At 32.5% G+C, this 21,290-nt stretch overlaps 1 protein-coding gene across 1 annotated transcript in view; it reads left to right on the top strand.

Annotated features, from left to right (window-relative positions):
* The window catches only part of LOC143078641 (synaptogenesis protein syg-2-like), a 147,003-nt gene extending 126,237 nt beyond the window's left edge, over positions 1-20,766 (top strand). The window contains exons 8-10 of the mRNA XM_076253489.1: positions 18,110-18,162; positions 18,928-18,955; positions 19,825-20,766. Coding sequence (XP_076109604.1) covers positions 18,110-18,162; positions 18,928-18,955; positions 19,825-20,110 — 367 coding nt within the window. The 3' untranslated portion in view covers positions 20,111-20,766. The remainder of the gene's footprint in view (positions 1-18,109; positions 18,163-18,927; positions 18,956-19,824) is intronic.
* The last annotated feature ends 524 nt before the right edge of the window (positions 20,767-21,290 follow it).

Raw genomic sequence — 21,290 nt, 5'->3', positions numbered from 1 at the left:
ATGATATGTGGGTTGTTTTTTATTGATATTATTATGTTCAATAAGCATACTATTCTATTTTTGTTAATTGAGTTATAGAATTTCGGGGACGAAATGTATTCTTTAAGGGGGGTAGTGTTGTGAAACTGAAATGGTATTTGGTTAAACCTCGATATTTAATAATGATTTCTCATGAAATCTCATCCCTTAAGTATTATTTCTGTTTGCCCAATTTGTGTAAAGGTATGACAGACCTGGTAAAGCACATTTTAGTCTTGTTTAATTTATTAATCAACGTTTTTTTGTAGAGTTTACTGTGTTGACACATTTTCCGCCAAACCGTAGTTCCATGTTTAGTGCAAGAGTTGTCGTTCTTTTCACAACAAAGAAGTTATTTCTGAAATACGGGATTTAATTCCGGGTGTGCTTATTGAAATATTGTTATTATGGAATAAAACTATTTATTGTATATAATTAATGGTCATGCATATTTGTCAGTGTAACGATCGCGTATACGAGATCCGCGAAATGTAAGTAATTACGGGAAATAGTCCGTGATATGACATCTTGGTTACAAACGTAAACAACTTGGTAAGTTGAAATTTAACTGTCCCAGAGATCGGATGTTTTCGTTCTCCTAACCTATTTATTTCACGTTTGGCATTGTGAATTTATATAAGAAGTAAAGTTAAGCTATTTTAGCATTTATTTACACATCTTCAGGTATTAATTGTGTAAAGAGACGGTGAATTCCGTTACACATTGTATTTGACGGTGGCGTTTTTGCCGTGAAACTATTTTAGCCCAACCCTGGCCTAAGTTTGGAATTGTTCATTTTATTATTGAAACGTATATTTATTGCTATTTGTTATTTTTGTCTAAACACTGACATTATGCAGGTTCTTTGACTTGGTTTAAATTGTGTGAATTATATATTGACTTTGAAGAATTGAAATTAATATTCCTGCATAATAAATTATTTTATTTAGAACTCTTTGTTAATTTGCAGCCTTGTCTACTATTCCGCTCGGTAGTTACATTTTTACAACATATGCATCATGCTCTTGTATTTAGATATGAAATTTGCATTAAAAAAAAACATGTAAAAGGCAGGTTAATCGATTTTTTTTATCAAATACACATGAAATATTTTCTAATAAAATTGAGACTGGGAATTGGGAATGTGCCAAAGAGACAACAACACTACCAAGGAGGCGACAAAAGACGAAGGCCACCAATTGGTCTTCAATGCAGCGAGAAAATCTCGCACTCAGAGACGTGCTTCAGCTGGCCCATAAACAAAAATGTATACTAGTTCAGTGATAATGGACGTCATACTAAACTCCGAAAATAACACACGAAACTAAAATTAAAAATCTTACAGTATAACAAAGGCCTGAGACTCCAGACTTGTGACAGCCGCAAACAGCGTCGAGGTTGAATATGTTATAAATGACGTTTAACCAGTTATGACTTATTAGTCTGATTCGAATATGGTCGGACGTTAGCATGTATATACTCGTATGTAGCTATTTTGGTGTTTATAATATTTTTAAATGGTCTTTGATGGATATTCCTCATCGTTGCAATATTTTCACGTCTCCTGATTTTAATATGTTTCTCTAACAAGACATTTGTTACATTTCTGGTTCAAAAAGAAATAATTTCCATCTAGGTCTTTTTATCAAATATTTTTTCCTCCGTTTTTAGTACTATTATTGACTATTGATGATCCTGATACTTTTTTCTTGGTTATCTTAATTGTTTAAAGGCCCGAAAATTAAGATACGATCCGGCTTATTTAATAAATCCTTAAATTGTATTATTCTAAAAGGTTACCGAATCAACACTGTAATTTGGTATTTGAATATTATTTTCATTGGTATAAATATTGATTTTCTTATCTGTAAATCTTTACCAAAATGAATATTATTTATATGCAAAATGACGGTAGCACAATCCGTAGATTTTTCGGTATTGCACAAGGCCATGTTTTTATACTGTTCATATCGTTTTATAATTAATCCACTGGATGTGAACTGATTGCTACTTATAAGTCTTAAATACAGATTATTTGTATGAGTTTTTTTTTATTGTTTACTATTTTAGCATCCTTGAGAAAAGTTCCAGGTGATCCTCAAACAATTAACGCGTTAGAAATTGAAGAAGGAAGAACAGTTATTCTTACGTGCAGTTCTACTGGAGGAAATCCTGCACCATCAGTTGTTTGGTTGAAAGATAGTAATCTAATTAGTACTGGTACTAACTCATCCATATTTGAAAATGTGACAACAACAACATTAACCTTTGTAACGTCTGCATATGACAATCTAGAGGTATATATGAATGCCAGGCGGATAATGGTTTTCTCCAGAGACCACTTGTGAAAACTACATATCTACTTTTTAGCCGTATGTATTGTCATTTCTGTATATAATCTATTCTGTTACATCTCCAACTTTTTGTTTTTAAAATGTTTTTGGGGGTTTAGAAGCTCTTTTGGTAACGTGTAACCCTGTTAACGTGATGAATACTAATCTTTATCTGTCGTATGTCTTTCGTTCTATAGTAATGTATGACGATGTTATGAAACATTAACTCGTTTAACCAATGGTTAAACTATACAAGGGAAAAGGTTGTAACAACATATGGCTATATATGTTTTTATGGAAATTTAAAGATGGAGGGCAACACGCAAAAGTGTTTTGGCGCCATAGGAATATTTGTACCCATCAGTCGGAAACCGATGCAACCGGCAGCGCCACGGAAAGTAAATTAATAGACAATAAAAACTGATACCGTATACGAAATAGAAAGTAAAAGCCTAAACAACATATATTACAGCGGGCTATCGCGGGTACTCTGGAAAGATATGCAGATCCTGCCTTACACATTGATGTCGTCATGAAGCTCGAGTAAGGACAAACTCAGTAATAAGTCTAATTCAGTGATTTAAAGCTGGAACAAAACAGGACGGGTTTGAAAATATTTGTTGTCGTTTGCGAAAAAATACTCCGTAACACATGTAACAGTCAACCGATTGCTATTGACATTCGTGAAATTTTCGAAGTGATTACCTCAACTGTACACTTTAGAAACCTTGCATTATTTGCTAAATATCTATCTTAATTAGGAATCCTCTATCACGGATAAACAACTCTGGAATATCGTAGATAAATTCCGGAATATATTACCTTAGATGTATTTGGCAAAACTTGTAGGAATTTTGGTCCTCAAAGCTCTTCAAATTCGTACTTTTCTTGGCCTTTTTAACTTTTTTGGATTCGAGCGTCACTGATAAGTCTTGTGTTTACCAAACGCGCGTCTAGCGTCAATACTAAATTTAATCCTGGTTTCTATGATGAGTATATTGCTCAATCTGTACACGGATGTTTATTCTAGAAGTTGACATATTTACAATATTTACATATAAACATGATTAAAATATAAAAAAAAAAACATTCAGAAACTAAAACCAAATACAGTTTCCAGATAAACAAACACAACAACTTATTAGTCATGAAATAAAAAAAAAATGTTTATGTTTCATTATAAATAAAACAATTATAAAAAATACTATCAAAACGCAAAAAACATAAGCTGAATGTTTTTAAGTTGAAACAGACAGCGTACCTCTTAAAGTTTAAAATTACAAATTTATATTTTCATTAATATAAGATCTTTAGAGTGGGGTGCGCATTTTCGCCGGGGACACAATTTCGCCGTTTAAGGATTTTGAGGTGTAAAAACTTCAAAGGATGGCTGAAATGGAAGAAATGTACCCGTAAATTATATTTTTATAACAAATATAATATTTTTTAAAACTGAGACAAAATTGCGACTCCTACCGAAAATGACCGAAAATCGGACAACGATTTTCGGACAATTTCCTGAATAAAAAACACGATTTCAAAGAAGTATTTCTAAGTAAATATTTGACTGAATGCCCTAACTTTGAATTCTTTAGACCTTTGAAATGTCTACTATTCATCTACAATGCAATTAATTTTGATAAAAATTATTAAAAACTGCGGTTATTTGGTTTTAAATAGATGTGTAAAAACGGCGAATATGTGTCCCCCATTGACAAATATCCGGAAATTTCAAACACCCTTTAATCTAACTTTTCAGATGATTTTCTTAAAACAAACCGGTTTTCAAGCTTAAGTATGTTTTGCATTTGAAGTTATCTTCATATAGAAATATCAGTATACTTCAAAAACATCTAGTTCTGTTGTTTTTATACATTCTAGCTTCCAACAAACCTCCAGGTCAACCAATAATTACTGGATCACAACGCTATGATTTAGGAGATACGGTAACATTATCGTGCAGTTCAACGGGTGGAAATCCTTTACCTACAGTGAATTGGCTGAGAGATGACAATATAATCACAACTGGTATAAGCAGATTTGCAGGTATTGGGGTGACAAGAACAACGTTGACGTTTGTTGCTGGTTTAGAAGACCACCTTGAAGTGTTTGAGTGTCAGGCTCATAACGACTACCTACAGAACCCTCTTGCGTCGACAACATATATTGAATTATATTGTACGTATACGCTTACAGTATTGCAGAAGATGTTAACAAAAGTAACTTTTTTGACATTATACATTCGTTGCAAAATCTTTTATTACATTTTATACAACTGACCAATACAACAACATGTGCACTGCTTATTCGTTTATACGACGTTTTAATATTGGAGAATATTTAAGTTATTTCGTCTGATCTGTAATTTTACCGATTGTTTCCTTGTCCCCATTTTGACATTTAAGTGAATGTTATTTCACATGACTATGCTGCTTTCATAGCAAGGGATAATTATCCTGTCGACACATCTGGTCTAGCTTCTGTCGGAGGAAATGCGATTCTCTAAATGTATGTCTCTTCCTTAAAAGATTAAGACATCGGTAAACCTGTGTCGCCTTAATAAATTTAATTACAAGACAGCTGTTTTAAACAGAAGTATAATTATTTTGGGGAAATAATTATACTTTTTTTATAAATAAAACATGTAAAAGAATACACGCGAATGTTTGTGTTCAATAAAATGCAATAATGATGTATGCATACTTTGTAAAGTCACAAAATCAGGACACTACGAAACAAGTTTTGATTTAAATTAACAAATATTGATAACTAACAAAATAAATGAATGCATAGTATTAAGGTATATATGTAAGGTCATTATGTATCAACGTTTATGTTTAATGTTTCATAATTGTATCTGTTCAGTTGCTCCAAGGGTTCCAACACTGACAGGTCCTTCAACCCTTATTTCTGGTTCTTCTGGAAAATGGACTTGTTCCTCGTCGAATGGATACCCTGCTCCGACCTTATCAATGAGAATCCAAGATAGGCAATATACAAACGAGATAACTGTACTACAATCATATGATATCATTGACAAAAGTTATACTGTAGCTGGAACATTGAATTTAGTTCCATCAATTGACAAAACTGGACAAGATCTTTGCTGTGATGTTATTTATTCATTTGGTAACAATGATCCGCAATCTACTTGCTTGCAATTGACAATAAATGGTATGTTGGATCATATGTTGTATTAAAGGTGAATTTTACAACATTCAGATTGAAATAACATGATAAAACAAATATCTGTCAAAATTAAAAATAGTTTTTTTTTCATATTAAACATATTCTATTAACAATCATCTGTTACATCAACCTCAGTTGCCCAGGGAAGCAACTACGGGGCCCCATATTTTACAGTCTCATTTGTCGGGGGAAAAGCAAATGAGAAAAAAAACTCCCACTATAAATTATTAACATCAACCTTTATAAATATTATCTTTCCTTGAACAAATGTACATGTACCTGCAATCATTATCGATCTATATATCTATACCTCTCACCATATATTTTTTTTCATTTGGATAGTATCGATCTAAAATTATAACTTATTGATGCTCTTTAGAATACAAAATGCAAATCACATTATGACCACTTTGTCGACTGAGCGGATCGGACGAGTTCGAAAGGCCCAATGTTGTGTACAGCAGAAAATGTTTGTAAATATTACAGTAATGAACATATAGTTATCGTCCAATCGAGTATTACTATCTTTATCACAGAAAAAATAATGTTTGTTGAATTTTAGAATTCCTGTCAGAGTAAATATTGTAATGTTGATCATCAATGACCTGTTTGGCGTTTGTTCAATGCTTCAAGTGTCATAAAGCACTCGATACAGATCATAAGTCATTTAAAGCACGCCTCTTGATCCACCTTCATCCGAACAGTCATACCGACCATTTGAAAGTCAAAGAAATATAAATCAAAATATTAAAGAGGTCTATGAGTAAAAAATGAGTTACAATTATTAGAAAAATCCACCGTATAACAATTGTGTCTTCAGGAGCCGAAATATTAGTTTCTTCATATTTTGAAAATTTATCTACAGATTTTTTTTTTTAAATATATATGTTCGCTATACATCATGATAATACCGAACTACTCACGATTGAGCTGGTGATACCCTCGGAAACTTATATTTAACCATCAGTGGTAACGATCATGTGTAGTAAAAGTTGATAGATTATATACATTCAAAACGTTTTTCTGGATCAGCCTTCATAATAATTGAAACCATATACACGATAATAAACGGTCATATTACAATATGCTTTTGTATATCATTTATATTTCATTATCTTGAAATACCATATATGGGTATTTTTTTCACTTTGTGAATCTCTAAATCATTATATAGGAAATATAACTGTAAATATAATCGTTGAAAAAACTTTGAGAAATACAATAATAATTTGCAGATGAAGACGAAGACAATATCATAATCTATGTTGTGATTGGAATTTTGGCAATGGTAGTTCTATTTGTTGTTCTACTTGTTGTGATGATACGATACAGAATAGGTATGTTGACTAAATTCCTACTTTATATATTTACAATCAATAACATGTTAGCTTATTACAATATATTTTAAAATAAACTTTATTATACCTAATATTTTTGAAAGTACAGAAGCTTTAAATACTTAAATTCGTCGTTTCAAAATCTAATACATTCTGGGTAATATGTTCAAAAGCGTAAACCAAAAAGTTGCGATTGCTTCAAAACATGATAAACAGTAAAATTCTGCTATTAAATGACATAACGTTATTTTCATTTTGGTGAGATTACTCACAGACTTTTAGATTTCGAAAAGGCGAATTGTACATCATGTCAATAGATGTGTAATGATTCAGCTTTTAACAAAATATTATTTCTAATATAAAAATAAGGTAAATTTGAAAGTTTAATGGATCGAAATATATCACGGTAAACTTTGGTATTACTTTGTAGATAAATGTAATATCCTTTGATTAAGGCATGTCGTAGAGTGCCAAAGTGGTGCAGATTTTTGAAAACTGCGGTCATAGGTCAGAATGGGGGATTTTAAAAAATCGCAAATTTTAGACATTTTGGACAATTTCTCGGTAGTCTCTCATGCTAACTGAGATTTTTTTTTCGATGAATGCATGCGCTAAGAATACTCCACACATACAGCTAGTCATATTTATGTCCGATTACACAGGGATTAGTGATACATTCCCTCGCTTGCAACATGTAAGAATATGAAACAAATATCTTTACGAAAATTATCGACAAAAAATATTCATAATTAAAATTCAGCTATGCAATGATATATGGTCACCTATAAAGATATTTTTGGGAAGTTGTGTTAAAATGCAATAAGGACAGAGGAGAAATAAGACATGATAAGAACTGTAAAGTTAACACCTGATCCATGATTTTATAAACAAAAATGTTTAAAATTCTTGGTTGAATATTTAAACTTAAAAGGATGTTAGAACTACAAAAATTAGTCTTTATGTTCATGACACTGTAGTATATTTTTTTTTAAATTTATTAATAAATAAATCAGCACTAGACCGATAGCACATTGAGAAGAAGTGTCCCCCTTTTTATAAAACAATGAATGATATGTTAGTCTTTTGTTCATGTGGTTCATAAATGTTACTCGTTTCTAGTTTTTTATATAGATTAGACCGTTGCAATGGTTTTACATTACTCATTTTTTTGAGCCCTTACTGTTCGATGTGAGCCAAGGCTCCATTGTAAAGACCACACTTTGACTTATACATGCTATAATGATTAACTTTTACAAATTATTACCTGGATGGAGAGTTGTCTTACACAGCTACTTTTTCGTAGGTACTATTTCTGTACTAAAAATCTACTTTTAATATTCAGTACTATTTTGTTACTTTAAAATTATTATAATATTTAGGTACCTGTATTTTACAGTACTCTACTTGTAATTGAAATTTAAGTACTACAGCTTTTTGGTTACTTCCGTTACTCATGTAACATTTTCAGCATTTTGAAAGTTTTTGTTTGTTAAATCTCTTAAAGTTATGATTTTCAAACATGGAATACTGTGATCACTGTTGGTATTTTTTCTGTACCAAAATATTTAGTACAAATCAAGTACTGTAAAATACAAGTACCTAAATATTACAATAATTTTAAAGTAAAGAAATAAAACTAAATATCAAAAGTAAATGTCTAGTACTACAGATTTTTAGTACAGAAATAGTACCTATGAAAAAGAAGCTTTGTATTCCATAACTTCTTATATCTATAAACTATGAAATATATAGCAAACTTGAAATCCCGATATATATGTGAACTTCAAACAAAGATTCACAGGGATACATCAATTTGAAAAGGTAACGGAATACTAGAATAAAAGTTGGATGTCATTGTATGGCGCCAACAATACTCATGAGTTTATTCAGACCACCATGAACTGATTGACCATTGCTTCTGGGGTCATTTAATCCGTGGTAAACTGATTTTCACTGCATCATATGTGTCAATATAAGAACCCGCTAGAATGACAAATTTTGATACATGCAGGTTTTCCCAGACCCCTTGTAATTGTCGTCCTTTTCCAATTGCGATTAGAGAAGACGTGTCGCATCATGTATGAGCGCGAGCTGCTGTTAATGTGCCAGACATTAGGAGTCCAATAACTTTTTAAAACTTGCATATGTCGTGAATAGTTTAAAACTGTCTTGTGTCTTTGGTTGAAGAAACGCCTCCAGTCTAAAATCACAATTTATCATGTTTTACATCTGAGGAAAAGACCTAATTAGAAATAAAACATAACTTCATGACTTTCATATGATGCAACACCTGGAATAACTTTTCAATATCTTTTCATTGGCAAAAAGAGGCGGCAGAATAATTCTCATATCTGTCACTTCAGGCATTTACAGATTCTACACAAAATTGCTTCACATTCTATATATTTTGAAAAGATCCCGCTAGAAATATTTCGTCATGTTCTTGCAAATCAAATAATTGTAGTGCGATGGTGCATAGTTACAAATTTACCTACAAATCTTATCAACCCATGTTTATTTTCATGTGCACATAAAAATTGTTACAATCTCTAATTGATCTGCATTCAATGACTTGAAGAACAATTAGGATCTACCACCATTTGAAATCAACCTTATTGTCCCTTTGATGCCCTTGATAGCTGACTATGTGGTATGACATTTGCTCATTGTTGAAGGTCGTACGGTAATCTATAGTTGTATAAATCTGTATTATTTGGTCTCTTGTGTGAAGAGTTGGTCAATTGGCAGTCATGCCTCATCTTCTTTTAATATACACCAATGTCCGATGTAAGGGGAGGGTTGGGCGCCCGTTGACATCTTTAACCTCGCCACATTTGGAAGGTTGCTGTTCCAAGTGAGGAGCCTAATATACAGTTGTCATTTGTTGCTGTTACATTTTTGTTGTTCGTTTACTATTTTGTACATTAATAATGCTGTTGTTTTTCTCGTTTGAATTGTTTTACATTTGTCAATTCGGGTCCTTTATTGCTGACTATGCGGTAAGGGGTTTTGCTTATTGTTGAAGGCTGTACGGTGACCAATAGTTGTAAATGTGTATATGTTTATTTTATTTTTGTGGAGATTTGTCAACTGGAAAACTACTACATACTTTTTTATGGGTTTAATATAGTTATCAAAGGTACCAGGATTATAATTTAGTACGCCATACGCGCGTTTCGTCTACATAAGACTCATCAGTGACGATTATATCAAAATATTTATAAAGCCAAAAAAGAACAAAGTTAAAGAGCATTGAGGATCTAAAATTCCTAAAAGTTGTGCCAAATACAGCTAAGGTAATCTATGCCTGGGATAAGAAAATCCTTAGTTTTTCGAAAAATTCAAAGTTTTGTAAACAGGAAATTCATAAAAATGACCACATTATTGATATTCATGTCAACACCGAAGTGTTGACTACTGGGCTGGTGATGCCCTCGGGGACGAAACGTCCACCAGCAGTGGCATCGACCCAGTGGTGTATATAGTTATCAAAGGTACCAGGATTATAATTTAGTACGCCATACGCGCGTTTCGTCTACATAAGACTCATCAGTGACGCTCATATCAAAGCAGTCATTGGCCAAATCTCGATAACTGTTGTACCATTTTACATAAAGGCTTTGAACAATACCAATATCATCTATCTGATCAGGGATGTACGGCTTTTTCATAAAGGAATATCACACACTCAGCTAAAGTATACATTTCAGAGAGGTTTGCATACATTGTAAAGATATCAATAATTTGAAAATTCGAACGATCGTAAGCAGCTTTTCACAATTTTTTTTTTCGCAAAATGCAATATCTGTAACAATTGTAACTGGTAAACCAAAAGACAACGAAAATATTTTGATCTTTCTTTTGCAAACAGATCATCATGTCGACTTTCTAGCAGTTTTTGAAAAGCAACAACATGTCCCGATTAATTTGAAGCATCAGAAGCAAATTATTTTTAATTTCATCAAGTTGTTAACAATGCATACTGAATGTTGAAGCGGATTGTCCTTGAAGTTATTTATGAAGAATAAACTCATCACTGGATGGTCCGCCTGATAATTTGCGTTATTTAAAACAATATCGGTATGCTAAAATGACTCGACATGCCTTAATTGCTTAGCTTGTTGTATGACTTTTGTCTCCAGAATAGACATTTTACAACAGTCATGGTAATGCCATGAAGCGTTTTTTAACGAAAGTTGATTCATCGTTCCATGCATATTTTTTTTACTAATTCAAATGCATGAAAATGTTTTCTTCTTTGACATGTAAAGTATTAAAACACGATCTAAGCTAATTTACTTGTTCTTACTTAATGGAATAAGCACTGACAATTATTTTCCGGATTTTTTTCGGAGTTGTTCCAATGTGGTTAAAATTAGTCTTTTTGAAAATAAGGAAGAATAAAAGCACCTCAAAAGTTATTGAACCATAGCATCTGTACTTATTCAAGCACATAAAGACAACTATTGATACTAAATATATATTCTTTTTTTCTAAAACTTAAGAAAAAATTAAATGCATATTAAATTCATTGCATTTCATATGACAAAGGAAAATAGGAAAGGGGAACGTGACATGACTTATTGAGATAAAAATTGAGTAGTACTACTGCTATGTGATGAGTTTTATAAAAATGCTTGAAAAGTTGATTTTTATGTGCTTTTAAACATCAAAACTTCTTTCAGTATTGGTTGTCCCACTATTTTGTGTGAAAACTTACTATTGGTGATATGTATAAGAAATGCAAGATACTTTGACAGACGGTAAAGTTGAAAAAAATGTGACATTCATCTGAAAATCGTCCAATTCACTCAATTTATATGTTCATATGATATTAAAGTTTGAAGTCAACTAAAAGCTGATACATCACTCTTTTATATGATACCATTTTTAATGATATCTTCATTGGGGAATTTATTATAAGCGTTCACATGTTTGAAAATGAAAAAGAAAAAAATCCAAAAATCACACTTTAACGCGCTTTTACAAAAAAAAAATAAAAATGCACCGTTGGAAAACTCTACGATAGGGCTAAAATGAAAGTATAATGTTTATTCTATCTTCATGTGAATTTTCAACCGTAAGGTATTTAGGTCCATTAAACTCTTTAAATAAGCGACTTTTCCCGAATTGTCACTCCACTATACTGTGTTACATCATTTTATTTGTTTTAACCGTTCTTAAACTAAAAATGGACACCAATGTTAGTCCGAAATAATTTTTCCGACAATCATTTATGGAAATGTTTTAAATGGAGTTTGAAACCAAGACATATGACAAAAACAGTTCAATGTTGTATTTTTCCCAATAATTTCTGTGATTCAAGAGGTATTAGTTAAAAAGAAAAAAAATATCGATATTCTGTTTTTTTATTTCAAGTGGTTAAGACCAAATTTGTTTAACAAACCAGTCTTATTGTTTATATATTTTTTGTTTTGGCTTACTTAAGATATTTCTGCATTTATTTTACAATTCACATTTCAGAACAAACAAAAAAATATTCTTGATATATAACACACTACGAACTTTTCATATCCAATTAAAAATCGACAGTGTGAAGCAAAGTTCTTGTATTCTCTTGATGTTGCTGTAAATGAACACATTTATGATACAAATTTCGTGTTGACGTTTATCGGACAGTTTATAGGACAGATTAAAATTGACACTCCGTAATTTTTATGGACACCATCACGAATTGGTAGATTCATACGATGTCTCTTTGACCAAACTAGCTAAGGACATTTTTACCACATGGTAGATTGTGGTTTGTCATTATGTCGTCTAATCTTTTAATTACCAAACGTGACTTATTCTCGATTGTGACTGTTTTGCTGAGTGTGAATTCGCATTACTATAAGACGTGTTACGGTACTTGTCTATCCCAAATTCATGTGTTTAGTTTAAATGTTTAATGTTATATTTGTAATTCTCATCTATTATATTTATGTGTTATGGTAAAGAAAATTATTCACCGCATTCATTTATTAGATTTGATTTTGTTCAACGTAATCAGTACGATATTTTACGTTTCAAGTTAGATTCAAAACAAACCGGACATAGCTTTATAATATAGTATATTGATACCTTAGTTTGCTATTAATAAGTATTAAAATGTGCATTGTTATTAAATGCAATATCAGTATTTAGTTCAAATATAATCTTAAATCAATCCTAATTCTATCTTATTCATTCAAATGTGACGTCATTTTTCATTTTCTAATGATCTGTTTTACAAATTCAAATGACGTCATTTTTTTGTCATTTTTTTACAATTTCAAATATGAAGTCACTTGGCGTTGAGGTTTAAACTTATTCGGATGTGTCTACGTTTTGTGTTGCAAATGTCTGGTTATGTAATGTCTTTCAGTTGTTTCCTGTAATTAGTTAATACTTCAGTTTCATCATGTAAATCTTTTGTATAGTAATTTTATAAATTTACTGTTTGCAAATAATAGGGATGCTCTGGTAACTAACAGAAAACCCTAGCCGTTTTTGGCACAACCTTTTTTTTTTATCTTTTGGTCCTCGATGCTGTTCGACTTCGTGCTTGTGTCGGCTTTCAAATTTTTGTATCTGGGCGTCACTATTAGATCTTGTGTGGACAAAATGCACTTCTGGCGTATTAAAATTTTGAACTTGTTGCCTTTTGTTGACTGTTGTTCGTGTGTTTCTTTGTCAATTGTGTTCTCCAATTTATTGATATTGTAGTCCTGTGGTGTTCAGTTGTCATTTAATGTTATATTTCACATGGCTATAAAAGGGGAGGTTTGGCATGCCACAAAACCAGGTTCAACCCACCATTTTTTTCTTTAAAAATGTCCTGTACCAAGTCAGGAAAATGGCCATAGTTATATTATAGTTCGTTTCTGTGTGTGTAACTTTTTAACGTTGTGTTTCCGTTGTGTCGTTTGTTTCTCTTATATTTGAGTGTGAATTCACATTACTATAAGACGTGTCACGGTACTTTTCTATCCCAAATTCATGTACTATTTGGTTTTGATGTTATATTTGTTATTCTCATAGGATTTTGTCTAATGCTTAGTCCGTTTCTGTGTATGTTACATTTTAATGGTGTGTCGTTGTTCTCCTCTTATATTTATGCGTTTCCCTCAGTTTTAGTTTGTTGCCCCAATTTTTTTTTGTCCACAGATTTACGAGTTTTGAACAGCGGTATACTACTGTTGCCTTTATGTATAGTCATTTTATAAAATTTACTGTTTGAAAAGTATAACTTATTCTGAATAATAGGGATGTTCTGCCGCCTAACAGAAAACCCTGGCCGTTTTTGGCACAACTTTTTTGAACTTTTGGTCCTCGATGCTGTTCAACTTTGTACTTGTTTCGGCTTTCTATCTGGGCGTCACTAGTAAGTCTTGTGTGGACAAAATACACATCTGGCGTATTAAAATTTTTAAACTTGTTGCCTTTTGTTAGCTATTATTCGTGTGTTTATTTGTCAATTATGTTCTCTTATTTATTTATATTGTAGTCCTGTAATGTTGTGTTGTCATTTTAATGTTATATTTCACATGCATATGGCCATAAAGGAGGGAGGTTTGGCATGCCACAAATCCAGGTTCAACCCACCATTTTTTCCTCTAAAAATGTCCTGTACCAAGTCAGGAATATAGCCATTGTTATATTATAGTTCGTTTCTGTGTGTGTTACAGTGTAACGTTGCGTCGTTTGTTTGCTCTTATTTTTGAGTGTAAATTGACATTGCGATAAGACGTGTCACGGTACTTGTCTATCCCAAATTCATGTATTTGGTTTTGATGTTATATTTGTTATTCTCGTGGGATTTTGTCTGATGCTTGGTCCGTTTCTGTGTGTGTTACATTGTCGTGTTGTGTCGTTGTTCTCCTCTTTTATTTAGTGCGCTTCCCTTAGTCTTAGTTTGTTACCCCGATTTTGTTTTTTGTCCATGGATTTATGAGTTTGAACAGCGGTATACTACTGTTGCCTTTATTTATTACATTTGTAATATCATATCAATCGTAAGTGTGTTATACATGTACTCATGTAGTTGTTAAAAATTGATCAATTCGATCAGAACTGTATCAATGTATAATGTTGGTGTAATTTGTTGATATAGACTGTGATACGTGCTTTTATTTTTTTAGCTAAATTTTGTTTTCATTTTGTATATTTTCTATGACATTTGCTAAGGAATCATGTTAAAAGTTAAGTTCTGTTGGTGAAAATTAATGCTAAAATTTGAAACTTCAAAAGAAGGGCGAAAGTAAACAAAAAGACGTTCAAACTCATAAGTCGAATCATGGCTAAAAAAAAACCAAAAATACACGAAAATAAAAGTACACATGAAACATCATAGAAAACTAAAGAATGAGCAACTCAAACCCAGACAAAACATCTCAAGTGCTCCGGAAGGGCAGGAATATCCTGCTCGACCTAGATAATTTAACTTATAATATCAAATGTGTAATCAAGTTCCAACGGGTTCATTTTACTGTTGAATTTAAAAATAAAAAATGTATACTCGGAAAGCAAGAAGGAATGCTTGTGATTGACATTGAATACTTTGTGTAATGTTTTAGTTTAACACAGTATATGTTTTTAGGACGAGAGAAAGGGAAAGGTCATGCAAAGTGAGTACAATAGAAAAAAGTAATAACACGTTACAGGTTTCATGCGTCCGAAGCGCTTTTTTGGATTTACCTTCGGTCAGGAACGCTCATAGCCTAATTTTAAAAAGAAAAGAATGTACACTTTAAACAATTAAAGAGCTATATGACGGAAAAACCTATTCAGATTGATCATTTTGCAATGTATTTCGGATTGAATAAATGTTTTCAAGATGAAACCACCGAACATTTTTTTTATAGCTTATCGCATATTTATAAAAACAAAACTGATAACAATATAGAATAAACTCATTTCGAAATGATGTCTTAGTAGTCAATTACCATTGAGTAATCACGCCTTTCTAACTAAAGCGTTTTGAGTATTCAGCTTTGAGTACATGAAATAAGTATATTTAAAATATTTGAAGTATCTTAAATCATGCCGGTCAAAGAGATAAAAAATACTTTCAGTAATGAACAAGGATAACACAAAACCACCGACATTAATCAATTTCACTGAGGCTTTTTTAATTTTCAAGAATAACAATTAAAAAACTTATATATATATATATATATATATATATCACAGTAGCATGGGTTCGAATCCCGCCGAGGGAAGAACCAAAAATTTGCGAAAGCAAATTTACAGATGTAACATTGTTGGGTTGATGTTTAGACGAGTTGTATATACATTATGTACACAGCCATGTATCACCATCATTGATGGCGATCCGATGGATACATCTGTTGTAGAGTTGTCACTGACTCAGACGTACTTATAAATATAATTATTTTCTGTGACTGTATATTACATTAATTTGTAGGATCCTTTACTATAGATAATTTAGCTGATCTGTAACAATAACATCTTCATGCCTTATATATCATGTACTGTAGTACGCCGCTAGATTAAAACTGACGAGGAAAGGTAACACAGGGCCAGCGAAAGCTCTTTTTTGAGAGCCCAGGTGGTGGTGTGGTCTAGCGGGACGGCTGCAGTGCAGGCGATTTGGTGTCACGATATCACAGTAGCATGGGTTCGAATCCCGGCGGGGGAAGAACCAAAAATTTGCGAAAGCAAATATACAGATCTAACATTGTTGGGTTGATGTTTAGACGAGTTGTATATACATTATGTACACAGCCATGTATCACCATCATTGATGGCGATCCGATGGATACATCTGTTGTAGAGTTGTCACTGACTCAGACGTACTTATAAATATAATTATTTTCTGTGACTGTATATTACATTAATTTGTAGGATCCTTTACTATAGATAATTTAGCTGATCTGTAACAATAACATCTTCATGCCTTATATATCATGTACTGTAGTACGCCGCTAGATTAAAACTGACGTGGAAAGGTAACACATGCCCACCGAAAGCTCTTTTTTTTTAGAGCCCAGGTGGTCGTGTGGTCTAGCGGGACGGCTGCAGTGCAGGCGATTTGGTGTCACGATATCACAGTAGCATGGGTTCGAATCCCGGCGAGGGAAGAACCAAAAATTTGCGAAAGCAAATTTACAGATCTAACATTGTTGGGTTGATGTTTAGACGAGTTGTATATACATTATGTTCACAGCCATGTATCACCATCATTGATGGCGATCCGATGGATACATCTGTTGTAGGGTTGTCACTGACTCAGACGTACTTATGAATATAATTATTTTCTGTGACTGTATCTTACATTAATTTGTAGGATCCTTTACTATAGATAATTTAGCTGATCTGTAACAATAACATCTTCATGCCTTATATATCATGTACTGTAGTACGCCGCTAGATTAAAACTGACGTGGAAAGGTAACACATGCCCACCGAAAGCTCTTTTTTTTTGAGAGCCCAGTAGGTCGTGTGGTCTAGCGGGACGGCTGCAGTGCAGGCGATTTGGTGTCACGATATCACAGTAGCATGGGTTCGAATCCCGGCGAGGGAAGAACCAAAAATTTGCGAAAGCAAATTTACAGATCTAACATTGTTGGGTTGATGTTTAGACGAGTTGTATATATATATATATATATATATATATATAAAAGTCTATAAAAACGACCAACCAGCAAATTTACTATGTACCGTTGTGCAAATCTTTAGACTGATATATATATATATATATATATATATATATATAACTCGTCTAAACATCAACCCAACAATGTTAGATCTGTAAATTTGCTTTCGCAAATGTTTGGTTCTTCCCTCGCCGGGATTCGAACCCATGCTACTGTGATATCGTGACACCAAATCGCCTGCACTGCAGCCGTCCCGCTAGACCACACGACCACCTGGGCTCTCAAAAAAAGAGCTTTCGGTGGGCATGTGTTACCTTTCCACGTCAGTTTTAATCTAGCGGCGTACTACAGTACATGATATATAAGGCATGAAGATGTTATTGTTACAGATCAGCTAAATTATCTATAGTAAAGGATCCTACAAATTAATGTAAGATACAGTCACAGAAAATAATTATATTCATAAGTACGTCTGAGTCAGTGACAACCCTACAACAGATGTATCCATCGGATCGCCATCAATGATGGTGATACATGGCTGTGTACATAATGTATATACAACTCGTCTAAACATCAACCCAACAATGTTTTATATATATATATATATATAGAGGTATTTCTTTTATTCTAGCAGCAAATACGTATCCCAACAGGCCGCTTTTTCAAACCAGCAGGATACTGCAGGTAAAAAGATTCAATATTCTCATATCATCTACATTTCAACTTCCTCTCCTGTCCGAAAACACCTCATTTATTCGTAATCTGCTGCTACAACGAGACGTCAGATACCACGGGGCATTCAAAACTCATATTAAGTCGACGGAGCACTGATAACGCAATTAAAATAAGCAAAATCTACAAAGAGACGAACAATTACAAAAAAACACTACACAGAATAAACTCATAATAGATACCAGGACTAAACTTTGTATATACGTCAGACCCGCGTTTCGTCTACAAAAGACTTATCAGTGACGCTACGATAGTTGGAGCAACATAAACCTAACCAATACAGGAATGCAACCAGGTGTTCCCGGTGGCTAGTTGTTCCTGCTTCATCTGCTGTAAATTGTTGAAGACAATGACTGAGGTGTGTTTTAGTTCCAATATTCCTTTATACAACTCCTTAAATACGAGGATTGATTTAAAAGTCTGACAATGGTTAATGATAGAACATCCTATAATTTCCAGATACATCATGAATAATCCTTACATCAACCTCATTAAAGATATTAGGCTTCAAACACTGTTCTGACTACATAAAAATCACTATATCGCTTGAATCAAAACAGTAAGAAGGTCAAGTAGTAAACAAAATAGAAGAGCATTTATGACCGAAACGTTGATGTTTGCTGAATATGAATCTATATCACGAGATAGCAAAATACAGATAGTCTTTTGGCACAAATTTAGTACTTAAACAATTTAACATGTTTTTATTTGTTACAGATAATAGTACACATCGAGATCGTGACAGGTACGTGTGTTTTACAAATGCAAAACAATTAAGAATGGAAATGGGGAATGTGTAAAAGAGACAACAACCCGACCATAGAAAAAACAACAGCAGAAAGTATGTCAGATAAGAATTGGTGTATCTAAAAAAAACTAAAAAGAACATGCACAAAATGTACCCGTCCAATAAAAAATATACAAGCAGGCGCATCGCGAGTAAACAAAAAAAAATAAAGAGACAAAAGAAGAAAAAAATAAATTAATGCTAAACTTAAAATAAAATTTCAAGAATAATAAACCTGATCAAATAAATCAGGTTGTTAGATGCTTCGTTGGTGATCAAACAGGTGTTGGTCTTTGCAAAGCACCATGCAATCTTAATATAACAAATAAATAATAATTTGTGTGTAAGTCTCTTAGTATTGAATATTTGTCACAGGATATGCAGAAAACAGCAATAAATTAGTTATTCGAAAGTATTTTTGTTTACAAGTCGTTCTATCTATAAATTTAATCAAGTGTTTCTTGTAATCATTTACCTAACCATGAATAAACACTTTTAATTATGTGACAAGTACACTTGTGATTGATCAAGCATTGTGTTGTGATCTAGAGTAATTACAAATATGCTATAGTACAATTATGATTTCACACTAACGTTTCTATTTGGTTTAGTACATTTATTCTGCTATGGTCTATGACTACCATGATAATATAATTGGCATAACATTGCAATCAATATTTACCTATCTCACTGTCGTTAGGGTGTTGATAATCGAAGTTTCAAGTAATATACAACTTTTTATCATTGCCGACGTTTTTCTTTATACTTGATCAGTAATAATAAAGAACAAAAATCGAATAATTTAAAAAACAATCTACTATTTGTAGAGATTATGAAGAGTTGGATTCAAACAGACGAGAGATGCACGTATATAACACATCACAAGACAATGTAGAATATAGTCATTATTCAACAATACCAGCAGACCATGTGTTTGTGGACCCAAGACATACACACCCCTCCATTTTGAAACAAAACAGTACTAACCTGCAACAGGACACTACTTACTTAGAACCGGAACATTCTATTTTGACACCGGACAATGCTTACTTGGAACCGGGCCAGACTTACTTTCAACCCATAAGTGGAAACTCAATGACGTCTACAACGTAGTACACATTACAATCAAATTGAAAATTCTGAAGATGTCTTAATGTTTTGTTTGAGTGCAGTAATAATACATGTTGCACATATAATCAATTTAATCAACAAATATAAACTTTAAAAATCGCGATGGAAACATATTTCAATCATTTCTATCATAAATTGATCATACTCTTTTATACTTATGTATGGAATAAATTAACCTCGAACTATCATGTGATTCTGAAATTTTCCAAAATTGAGTGCTTACTATGTGAATTACAAAGTTCCATTACATTAGAACTTTTCTTTTGTCACTCCCAGTCAATTTTCTAAAAATTTTAAAAAATAATGCACTTGACAAGGGATGCATAATACATTTTCTCCAATATACAGACGGGTCAGGATTATTTGTGGTGTTGCTTTGTTCCGCCTTTTAAGGAATAAAACCTGTACATGAAGAAAAGGATAAATTGCTTACAGTTCGGTTTTCCAATAAAGGAATCAAGATCAGGAACGTTCTACATTACAAGGAGGTAACATCTAAGATTCCTCTTTATTTATAAAATAAGTCTGTTCCTATTGTATTCTAGAGTTACATAAACCATTTGCATTTACATTGTTTAACTTTAATCAACCACTGCCGGACGTTAATTAAAAACAATAAATCCCAAAAGCTTTGATATTTGACTGTTCCCACTCGCATTTCATTCGCAGATCCTAAGGTTGTTAGCTGCTTATTTCTCACATCTACAATGGGGGGGGGACAAAAAAACGACACACCAAATATTTTTAAATCAATATGAAAGCCAGTAAATAATTTGAATCCGTTTTCAATATTCAAGATTATATGTAACTTTAATATTAATATAAATCTGATACAGAATTTAACATGTTTAATACGATTTAACAATTATGCAAGTAGTCATAAAAATTGCTCTGCATAATGAGTTTAATATCATATTGCACAGGAAGAGAAAATAAAAGTACGACGTCGTGTGAGAAGGCATGGCATATACATTTTTTATATTTAATGTCCATTACCGTTATTAACAACACCTAGCTTGTACAAATATTATTTTCGAAAATAAAAACAGTTTAATAAAACAAACAAAACTATCCGATTTATGAGGGTCATGAAAAGGGGAGTAGGGGAAGATGTTCTATTTTTTCTCTATTCAGTAAGAAATATTTTCTTTAAAATTCTGAT

This window comes from Mytilus galloprovincialis, chromosome 6 (genome assembly GCF_965363235.1).
Source record: "Mytilus galloprovincialis chromosome 6, xbMytGall1.hap1.1, whole genome shotgun sequence".
Classification (NCBI taxonomy): domain Eukaryota; kingdom Metazoa; phylum Mollusca; class Bivalvia; order Mytilida; family Mytilidae; genus Mytilus; species Mytilus galloprovincialis.
The sequence above is the reverse complement of the archived record's forward strand: the minus strand, read 5'-3'. Positions and strand labels throughout refer to the sequence as shown.